The 12,123-nt window shown below is 36.8% G+C and overlaps 1 protein-coding gene across 4 annotated transcripts in view; it reads left to right on the top strand.

Annotated features, from left to right (window-relative positions):
* LOC119657758 (band 4.1-like protein 4) overlaps positions 1-12,123 on the top strand; it is a 350,940-nt gene that overhangs the window by 329,197 nt on the left and 9,620 nt on the right. For 2 of the 4 annotated variants that reach the window (XM_038064816.1, XM_038064814.1), the window contains one exon: positions 7,620-7,771. The exons of the other annotated variants lie outside the window; for them this stretch is intronic. In XM_038064816.1, the coding sequence (XP_037920744.1) occupies positions 7,620-7,771 (152 nt within the window). The remainder of the gene's footprint in view (positions 1-7,619; positions 7,772-12,123) is intronic. 4 annotated transcript variants of the gene reach the window in all.

Below are 12,123 nucleotides of genomic sequence, written 5' to 3'. Positions count from 1 at the left end.
TTCAGCTGAATGACTCTTTTGATTACCTCATTCGCTCAAACAATCTCGGCTTATGTCACCGATGTGGTGACCATCAGCTCCATGAGATGACTCCGACTGCGTAAATAAGACGCACCCCGTAAATAATTATTCCTCCGCTCTCAAATAAATTCTAAAAATACTCAACGTCATCGTATCGATGTATTGCCTATTTCACTCAGTGGTTTGAATGCATTCTATTATCACTGATTAAACACGATTTCACGCTCATACCAGCTTTAATTTAGCAAAAATACGTTGAAACCTCTTATCATCCATAAATAATCTTAATATTCAGAAATAACATATTTGTGAACTCGAACCTCCTGCTGTGCTTTACCGAATTCCTGACTATGCATAATTAACATCGTCTTTTTCGAACACCTCCCAATGATAAAAATATCTGAAAATAAATCAAATATTTTTGTCTGAAAACCCGAACTACACTAATAGATCTCAGCTACTAGACAGCTAGACAGGTCTCTCGCCCTCACAAAGGGGATGATATTATCTTAATATATGTGTGTTATAGAGACATCCAAGTATACAATAAAAAGACCTAATATGGCTTTCGCACGCTACACAGTAGCACTTCATCATATAATTCTGTTTTACAATCATCAACTTTGTCGGTCACAATGCTGACCGGCAAAGAGGAGAGACCGACCATGGACGCATTTACACAGTCAGCGTAAAAGTTTCGGTTTGCATGCTCCGAACGACCCATCAACCCCACCCTCGCGACTCGCCACCCTTGTAATTAACAATAAATACCCACTGTGTGAAATAAACACCCTTCCGTGCCTTGAATGACGACTGTATGCCATCACATTCATCATATTCCTCGCAGGGATCCGCTCCATTCATTTATTGTAGTCAGAGGCATTTCCTATATGTTTTTAATAATATCCTCGCGGTTTAAATGATTTTAATTAAATTCGGATAAATATGCATGCGAACGATTATCCGCAGGAAAGGAAGCATGTGATATGATCGGCATGTCCTTTGTGTTGTTTCCAATTATTAAAACATTCGTGCGTTTTTAGTCATTTTAAATTTGTTTATATCAGCATAACTTTACGTTTAACAAGTGCTTGTTTTTGCATTTTTCCAATTTATTCAGGTTTGTTTGTTGTTTGATAGCAATGCATTATGCTCCAGTTGAATATGTGTTGTATGCAATTTGTATTAATTCCTTTGGTGTACCTTCATGTTACTATCATACAAATTGAATTTAATAATTCCATGCATGTGATGTTTTACCAGTGAATTGGAATTGCATTTTAAGTTTTTCAAAAAAAAGCAAAAAATTGTTGGTGTATCTTTTCACTCACATTCTGGTAATGAAATTAAATTATTATAAAATAATCTGATTTAAAATATTACTTTCTGCCATAGAGATATGCGTAAAATGATTTAAAGTTATTATAAGGATTACTGGTTGGTTGCCTAGAGGAAAACGTTAAACATGTTAAACAAACGAAGAAATTGTATCCAAAAATTGTTTGAAGTATCAGCGAAAAATCATTACATAATATGGAGACTTTTTGGTTTAAAAAAATAGCATTTTGGTAGAGATATGATACTATGTAAGTTCGTCATTTATCACTATTGTATTCTGTTTCTCCGATGCTTTTTACTGAAGCGTTAAAAATTCTGGCTAATACCTGGCTACCCGCTGTCATAATGTATTCACTTGGTGCTCATTTTCAATCAAACAATCGAGACTTTTTGAGCACGTTAAGTGCCAGGATCACAGCTTTAGTGATGATCCCTTTATTAATTTAAAATTATAAAATCGTACTCTTTCTTCAACTGAATCCAATAAAAATTCAATCTTGTATGCCGTGTTAGTCAAGGTCACTATCTAATGCTTCTGTGTATCGCATTCAGCTATTATCTTTTCGTCAGTACAGTCATGTATTGTACTCATTTTTCGGTACATCCAAAATTTGGAGCCGCACCCTGGTCCCCCAAAAACATATTTCGGTGGAATTTCAAATTTTAGGATCTTTGCTCATTGTCGTTCTAATATATTTGTGAAACATTCGGTTAAGGTTTGTCCCATTCCATTTAAATTCAAATGTGTGGGGATTGTTTTATTTTGGCATATTCCAAAGATCCTGTATCCTAAATCTACTTACCTTAATATAAGTAGAAACATATGTTGATATTTGCTGAAAAAGGGAAACCTTTTACATGCTTTTCCATTCCCCTTTAATGGCCTTCAAATATTCTTTGGTTCTTCTTTTATCCAGTTTGTATCCTTTTTAAGGTTTTGTGTGAAACAAAACCTTATTAGAATCGAGACGGTGTCTGTCTGTCCGTCTGTCCGTCTGTCTGTCTGTCTGTCTGTCTGTCTGTCTGTCTGTCACACCCGATTTATTCGGAAACGGCTAGACGGATTGTCACAAAAATTGGTGAAAGTATGTAATCTGGTGTTCCCTTTACATGCAATAAGTGGCGCCATCTTGTGTTAAATTTAAGGGGGGCTCCCCATACAAGTGAAAGAAGGGTCCAAATTTTTTTTTCACAGAATGTAGCCATGTGGGATATCAAACGAAAGACCTCAATTAGTACTTTTCGAAACTGGTTTAATATTTGATATTGGGTGAAACATAAGCGAGTGAGGGCTCAAAATATGACCCCCAAAAAGTGTAACAGGTCTCGTTCTCAGAACCTATCCAACCGAAAAATCTGAAAATAATAGTTAATAATAGTATATTTCCATATTTTAGAAATTTACCCGGCACCCCCCTTATATTCATCCCAGAAGTACAAAATTTGGCATGCGTATAATCAAGAATATAATGCACGGTTCGGTCAAGTTTGAAGAAAATCCAACTATTATTAGCAAAGTTATAGGCGATGAAACTTCACATTGTTTTGTGAATTTCGTGCACTCTACAACCTGCATGACGTCATCATCACATATCAATTCGTCAATACCAGAACGAAATGAGTTCTTATGAATTGGGTCGCAGAGAATTATTTTGTTTTAGTTTTTTAGTTATTTGTCAGCCAGACATGTGTGTATGTAGGTATATAATATATGCGTGCTAATGAACTTTGGGGGTAGTGCCTAATTCAAATAGATATAAGAAGTAAATCCGAAATATGGGTACGATCAATTTATATACGTGCATATATGTGTACAGTATTCGGAAATAGGCAGTTTGTTTGTTTAGGGTGAGGATAATATCTATGGCTGTAGTATGTACGTATGTCTCGTAGTTTGGAAAAATATGAAGGATTATGTTGGATTTGTAGCTATATACGGACAGAAAAATGTGCGTTGAAGTTTCTTACATAAGATGAACACAAAACCTTTATACACGAAGCGCGAGCTTCCTGTATTCCGACTTGTTTATCTTCGAATTTGATACTTTCACATTTTCTTCGCTCGAGGCTCTTATTCGCTTCGAATATTGCACAGGAACATCAAATGAATAGTATCGAATTTTTAGTTGGTCACTTATCTTCATTCTGTCGAAAGTAACTTCAAACTATTGTAAGATTTTCTACCCCTCTTGCCCCCCTCCCCCTGAATGTCACTTGACAACATTTGGTCTTTGTTCATCTACTTGCAAATATAACCTTTCTGAATTGTGACTCAACCGATTCGAAGGTTGTCTGAGTTGGCAAATTCTGTGTGATCCCCACCAATTTACTATAAATGACTAATCAATGTCCATGGCATTAAAGGCAAAGAAGTGGCACATTAAGACAGCTTTTGCAATGCATGAAAAATGACATACCATTATGTTGAAGCAAATGACATAGAACTCATATTACCTAATTTTATCGCTGGGCGAAAGGACAGACTAAATGACAATAGTAATAAGGCCCAGAGTCATTAATTTCATTGGAAGCCGAAAGACAACAAGTTAGGATGGTAAAAATAACGGCACTAAAACAGCATCTGAAATAATAAAAAAATTGTTGTTTCTTTTTTGTTGGTGTATCCAAAATACTCTCCGCAATTCCAGTTCTTTGAATTAGTCAGTCTCCCCTTGGATCCGTTTTCGCTTGCATTTTTGCCGATTATTATGAAACTCCTCTAGCTTATCATGAGCAATACTGAACCCTCTCAGTATTTTAGCCCTGGTAACTTTGAAATGCCGATATTTAAGCCAATCGCTACATAGTTTGACCTTCCTTTTTCAAAAAGGACACAACTTGCATCTTCTGTTTGACCTTAATATCTCCTTTTCTTATTTCCTTTTAATTTACCCGTCCGAATAGCTGAATGGTTAGAGCACGCGGTTTGAATCTCACTGGTGGCAGGAGGATTTGCTAATAAGATTTGATGTCGAATACCAGTCAACTATGCATGAGTACCTGAGTCAAATCAGGGTAATAATCTCGGGCGAACGCAATGCTGACCACATTGCCTCCTAAAGGGTACTATAATCCTTTAGTGTACCGTTACAGTCTTGAATGAAGTGCTCTAACACACTTCAAGACTCTTCTGATCCAATTGGATTGTTGTGCCAACGATTATTATTATTTTAATTTAGTATTGTTATAAAACGGAGGTGACAAGGTGCAAAATAAAATCACGGCTGAACTGACCATAACTCTCTTGATAGCTTGGGCGCTAAGCCCGAAAAGAGGGTTTGCGTGTATCAAAAAAGAGGGAGTAAGTTGCTCTCCATTTGGTCCGGTCCGACATCAACAGGATGCCGACTTAGACCCTCAATGCTTAAATGAAAAAATAAAATCAAATCATATGCCGACAAGGTACAAGTAATTGAAAAATACCAAAGAGGATTGGAGCCGGACGTTCGATTTAGGATCAAATGCTTTTAGTAAGACTGCAGCTGAAGAATGCCGGCAATACAGCATTGACGTACATGAAATTTTGAGGACTTCAAATGGGATATATAACAGTGCTGACTAAGTATTAGATTGGAGTTTGAAGTACTATTAAATAGGAATATAAGTGGTTCCGAATGACCAACATGCGAACCAAAACTGAAAAATAAAAATAACGTGCGTGTGAAGGATGCCAAGGCAGCGAGGTAACCTCGAAGGCCGCGACTCACCATACATCTCAGGCAGGAGAAGCGTCGATTGAGGATACGATCCATCGTGGATCTTTCCTTTCGATCGCGACAATGAAATCCGGAGTATTACAGCTCCACGCGCACGGTCGAGCCATAATTTTTGGTTGTTGTTTCAATTCAGATTTAACTCGTGTGTTGTTTATTTCGGTAGGCTCGCGCGAGTCTCCCTGCCCCTGTTTGTTTAATTTTCAGGATCCGGTGCGGACGCAAGCATCGTTTAAAAAGACACGCGAAATGTTGTATAATAACATGTCAGGGATCAAAGGGCTCAAAGGATACCCCCACATTCCTAAGCCTGCTAGCACAAAGTCATGAAAGCAGCACTTCGACGGAACTTCAATATTTGCGGGCAGATCTTCACGATCAATTTTACCATTTTTTTAGGTTTTTGAGTAGCTCTCCCCTCTTGGTCATCGCTGGCCAGCTACCGACCGACCATCTAACCATCCCCAATCCCATTTCGGTCTTAACACAACTTTTTTTCATGTACCATTTACCCACTGTCACTTCTCCATGTTCATCTATAAATCAAATCTACAAGTATCGACCCTACAGTTCGATGACGTGCTTTATTTGATATGGTAGCTTGGAGTTTCGGAGTAACAGTTGAAACCATAGATCCAAAACAATTGCATCTTGACATTGTTGTGGATATAGCTATATTTCCAGAAGTTGGACAAAATATTTGGCGTCCCGCACTCATTATGGTTCTTAAATTGAAATTGTAGGTAATTTACGTTAGATTGCTCACATCTTCTATTTTTTTCTTCAGCCTTTGTCCCGCTCACAAGTGAGGTGCCTAATGCCTAATCTGGATGTAATCGCAAGGCCTATAAATCCCCATCCAGTGTATCAAGCCACCGTTGTTTCGGCCAGAATTTTAGTCGCTTACCATCGACTTCGATGTTCAGACCAATCTTGGCAAGTGAATTCTCGTTAGCGCGAATTACATGAACATATCATCGAAGACGCCTCTCTCGCAGATTTTCAACAATCGGTGCGCCCCCATATCGATCGTGGATAACCTCATTTCGGATGTGACACACGAGGCGGTTTTGATACACCCGCCACATTTCGAACTTTACTTTTCGGATCGTGGTAGAGCAGTTAAGTTTGTGTGGCACACTGTCAAACGCTTTCTCCAGATCCAGAAATGCAATGTAAAAAGGGCGATGCTTCGCACGGTGTTTCTGCATGAGTACCCGCGCAGCATGTATTGCGTCAGTAGTTCCACAGTTCTTGATAAATCGGGCTTGCTTCATGGTTTCTTCAACGATTTCGCAAATACGGTTGTCAAGAAAGAATGCGTTCAAAAATCTTCATGGTATGGGAAAGCAACCGGACCGGACGATAATTTGAACATTCTGCTGGACTAACTTTCTTTTTCCATATTGGAACTGTAGTACTTTCTTGCCAGTCAGACGGTATTCTACCTTCCTGAATAACCCGAATAAAAACTTCAGTGAGCCACAGTGTTGAGAGGAATTCTACACGAGTCAAATTGTTCTTTTGTAATTTCCATAATTGTCTTCCCTATTTTGATCGTCGCTTCAATCTGCAGCAGGAAGCTATATACTTGTAGCGCATCTTTTAGTTTCGATGATTCTCCATACCCGACTTTACCAAAGGAAAGAGATAAATGTTGCTCTTTCGGAAGATTTTCTATAAGACTTCAAGCGGGTCTGTCAAGTAGATTAAGCTTAACTCAAGATATTGCCGAGGAACCATTCTTTACCTCAGCTCATAGACGTTCTTGCAGCTCGTGATGTTCTCTAGCTAAAACGTCTATTTTAAGCGAGAATTATCAATAGAATATATTATATAATTCCAAAAGAAAATCGACTTTTTGTATCCTTTCAATTTTTTTTATAAATGGTTTTTCTATGATTTTTGTTTAATTGCACTTATCCGGAAAGTTACCATTTCCACCTAGCAGTACCACGCCTTTATAATATCTAGAACAAATTAGTAAATCGAGTTCAATATCTGTAATCATGTTTCGCTGAGTCAAGGATCTCTAAAGGCCAACCACTTATTTAAAAAAAATATAGCACCATTAAGATCCACTGAATTTGTCCTTGCTCACCTTTATCTTTTCAACAGAAACAGAGAGGTGATCAAAATGTGGTTATCATACTATCCGGACCGTTAAATCTTTGTGATTTCATTTTTTTTATTAGTAGTACATTACGGTTTTGAATATCGACTCGAAAATTGATCCTCTTTCAACTATTTAAATGAAAAAGAAAAAATAATTGAACCCTTACCTGCTCTTAAATGAATACTACATAGTAAATTTTCTGTGAATATTATCATTCAATCAATGTAAAATAATGGAAATAAATGAGTTCTTTATTATTCCATAAAAAAAAATCCCCAATTCAATACCAGAATATGAAAATTGAAAAGATACACTATTCATAAAATTAAAGAAAATTATCTATCACTATCTCCTATCGAACAAAATTTATTACAAAGAAACCACCACGCAAAAACAACAATCGAAATGTTATTTATATATATGTTTATTAGAACCCCAGTAGTGAGGGAATGCTTGGCGGGTCGATGCCACAACAACACCATCCAAACACAAACCGTAGCACTACTTCTACTGACAATTGTACCCAAAATAGATCTTCCAGCTTAGAGTTAATACTAACACCAATAATTCAAAGTAGTCGACGGTAAGTTTTGAACCGACATATTTATCTATCATTTCTTTCATCCTATACCAGTTGAAAATTATAAATATCCTTTTTCTGTACTTATTTATCTAGTTTTTAATTTTCATTTCATTTTTCAAATATTCTGAAATTGGTTTTATTGTGTATTGTAAAAATCATTCTGCAAAGAGATCCTACTCTAACATACCACAACCGCGTTTCTTTTCATGAACACGTTTTCATTGAATTGGGTGATTCAATAAAAACCTTCTAGATCAATTTTCTGTTTAATATTGTCAAATTATTCAATCAAATGGATCTGTAAAAGAATTGTACAATACATCATAGTTTGGTTGTTTGATTTGACCCTTCTGTATCTAAACCAGATTGCTAAATTGAAAAGTTATCTACGTACTTTATCTTTCCTATTTTGGATAAATATTATCGACACACGCTACAAAATGTCTCGAAACCAACCTATTATGAACAAATTTACAAACAAAACACAATAATAACAATTTCAGATACAAACATCTATTCCACCTTGCATGCTATATACAAACAAAATATTTCAATGGTATTCGTATATTATAGTAGTTACGGTTACAATGTGAATTTAGGACAGTAAATTTAATCTATTTAGTAATTTTTCCATAAAACATTTTCAAGTAGAGATTGGTACCCAGATATTGCTTGTAGTTATATAATACATATCATGATTAGCAACCCTCGGACCACTTTACCTTTTGCGTTGAAATCCAAATTCGTTTGGTAACTAGAGAGCGTAATATTGGGAATTCACGATGTGGCGGTGTATATATAATATATATCAATATTTTGTTTTATTTCTCCCCATATAGTAAATATTTTCCAAACTAATTTAAAAAAAATATATATCGCACTTACTGACATATTCTACAATTAGAAACGAAAAAAATAAAATTCCTTTTCAGAAAATATTAGGTAGGAAGATATCCTACCCATTTAGATACGAGTAATTAATGCTCAGCCTGATTTATAATTGATTGAGTGATTTTTGCATTTGGTTTACTAATTATTCTTATATTCCCTTTCGTGTGTTAGCATATGTTATAGTTATCATATTGTCTTTCAAACTTTACTTTGAATAATCCATGAGATCTACCCATTGATGATTTCAAGCTGCTTGATCGCAAATAAGGTTAATATCTTTTTAACGTTTTTTGTGTGAAACAAAACCTTATTATAATCGATTCAATGTCTGTCTGTCCCTTTGTCAGTCTGTCTGTCTGTCACACTCGATTTACTCGCACACGACTAAACTAATTTTGATGAAATTTGGTGAGAACCCGTTGTTTGTGAATCCCTTTACTTACAACAAATACTTTATTTTACGCTGGGTTGCCTCCACATACATACGAAAGGGGCGTGTAAATTTTTTTTCACACAATATTGTCACGTGGGGTGTCAAATAAAATGGTTCAATTAGTACTTTTCGAAACTGATTTCACTTTTGATATTGGATAAAACATAAGATAGTAAGGGCTGAAAATGTATGCCCCAAAAAATCTAACGTTCTTAGAATCTATCCAGTCGAAAAATTTTAATCACAACATCCATGCAAATCTAGGCCTCAAAATACATCCCATACCGATATCTTTTCAATTAAAGTTAATAATAGTATATTACTGTATCAACAGGTATACTATAACCAGTAAAAGGGGCACAATAGTTCTTCAAGAACGCGGTGCGACTTTCCCTTAACAGAATAATAATAATTTTTGTTTTAGAAGTTTACCCGAAAATTCTTCTTAAGTTCATCCCAGAAGTGTAAGAAAAGGTTGAAAAATTCCAACTATTATTAACAAGGTTATGGAAGGTCAAAATTATGTATTACATGTGAATTTATCGGACCCTAAGGCTTGTATGACATTATCATTGTATAAAGTGAACTCATATGAACGACGCAGTTGGAGTTGGAAAATACATATATCAAGGAATATTTCTAAATGCTTAGGTATGTACAAATGGGGAAACGTGTATGGAAAATTTGAACACAAAACCTTTGTACCCGAAGCGTCCAGCCTTCGCTATTCCAGCTTGTTTGAGATTATAAAATCCACTCACCTCTGGTGGATATGTCCTGTGCGCCTTTGGTTTCGGTTCTTGATTATAATTCAACCCCCGTTAGAAGTAACCGATAAATTTACCATGTTTCTTAACTCTTCTACCCTATGTGTCGAAGTAGAAATCCATATCCATATCATATCCAATCCAAAAGTGGGTCCCCTGTATTGCATGGTCAAATAGAAGACCATCACCATTTCTTAATTTGCGAACTATCCACTACCACTAGCACCTTCAAATCAACTGGTCCAGTAATGATTTCCATTAAATGCATTATTGGTTAGGTGAGATTGGTCGGCGCACAGGCTTGACACTCAGATGCGAAGTGATTCGAAGAAGTAGCAGTGGATAGATCACATATTAAGGAATGGCGACAATTGCATTGAGGACTAAGTCATCCAGAGGAATCCATTCGCCCAAGATGGCCGGCAAGTAATAGAGAACGAGTGCGAGCGTCTCGGGTAGTAGTGGGGGGAGCTAAACGCATTTCATGTAATCGCGAACGGTGATGCGTAGGTGTTTTTGACGCGCTATACCCCACCAAAGGGTGAAGGGCAACAATATATATAGTGAGATTGAAGCCCTCCAAAGTTTACGTTTTTCACAATGACATTTTCTGACCAACATTTTTATAATATATTCTCCAATTATTACCTTACACAGTATAAACCACACCAGTTTAGTTAACAACCCTGCATGATCTTCCCTACCCCCTTTTTCGCAGCATATATTAGAACTTTAACATTGATCATGTACCTGGACGTAAGTCATTTTATTTTCCTTTCAACTAATTAAGTCAATTATAATAACTTTTGCCCCTGGGTTGCAATTAGTCTATTGCAGGTCGTGGTGGATATGGACTATGGACTGTTGTTATTAGCTACCACAAAACCAGTCCCTTTCATACCCAATTCAATTCAGTCTACTGAAAATAATTTGGCCGAAGAAACATTTTCCTAAAACAAACGCTTCTCTGAATGTTTTTCAGGTTTCTGCAATGACTACGTGTCCTAGACCACCTCTACCGAGTCCTAAGGAAACCTCAGGTTTTTTTATATTGGGAGAAAAACGTTTAGAAATTGTACACAATAATGATACTTTAGTCTAGACATTCCAGATTTTCGCAATAGAAATAATTTCCTGACCGATTTCCTTATCTAGTCCATCTCACATGAATACCTTAAGCAATTTAGGTCTAATATTACCGCTTTGGTACATAGAGGTATTACGGAAGTATTAAGGTAGCTGCTTTTGCGGCCGAAGCAAGCGGAATGACTGCAAAAGCGTGCCCAGCTAAACTACTACCTTTGGTTTAATTTTATCTTTACTTCAGCTTTCCCTTTTAACAAATCCCGTCATAGATGAAAAACACAATTAACTATTGAGTCCTTCCATGCATTCCGAATAGATTAGAGCAAAAGGCATAGGTTAACCGCTGTAGTTTCCAAAAGTAAACAATATTTGCTTCGAACGTTCGGAAAAAGTGTAGGCTTGAGGAGAAAATTCAGTTCTATGCGCCCTTCTCGAATATAATACAATCACAATAATTTTAATTTAAAACTCCAGGTCCGGAGAATCACCCCTTTCTTCTTGTCTGAATGGGTCTAATTAATATTCATCTGCATAGCCAGCTTTTATAAATTGCTGGTGAAATGAGTAAGTCTGTGGCCGTTGTTATATTATGCAAGATGCGTCCTACCTATTGCGTCCTTCTCCTATATGGTGAATGCAACGGGCTGGCTCTGAAGATTTGAGCCGGCTGGACTCTGTCTCCTTGCGCTCATAACAGGGGTCAGGGTGTTAGGAGTTTGTGGCATCAAAACGGCCCACCACAGCGCCAATTGGGCGGCCACTGATACCGACCCCCTATATTGGATCATAGCAGTTATGTACAATACATTAAAACACTCAATCTCCGATCGGTTCAATGATTGATAGGAGCATTGTCAAAAACCGTTTCAACCTCTTTACCGCTGATGAGGATGTCACTACAGAGCACCTCCTGAAAGAGTTCCCATAGAACAGCCATTTGATTAATTGCCCGTACATTTCAAGCCCCAAAAAAAAACAGTTTGAGTTTCAGTTACTGAAGTCTTTGCTACTTGTTCCATTCAATCCCAGATTGTGCCATGAGATCCTGGACAATATTGTTTTCCAGAAGTAGTTGTCAAAATCTCGCCAAACCCTCAAGCCAGGGAATCCGTTTAGTTGCCTTTTCCTTTTAAAGACATGTAAAACTCACTTTTATCTTCATCCATCTTCTACTT

The sequence above is a fragment of the Hermetia illucens genome, chromosome 5 (genome assembly GCF_905115235.1).
Source record: "Hermetia illucens chromosome 5, iHerIll2.2.curated.20191125, whole genome shotgun sequence".
NCBI classification, from domain to species: Eukaryota; Metazoa; Arthropoda; class Insecta; order Diptera; family Stratiomyidae; genus Hermetia; species Hermetia illucens.
The sequence above is the reverse complement of the archived record's forward strand: the minus strand, read 5'-3'. Positions and strand labels throughout refer to the sequence as shown.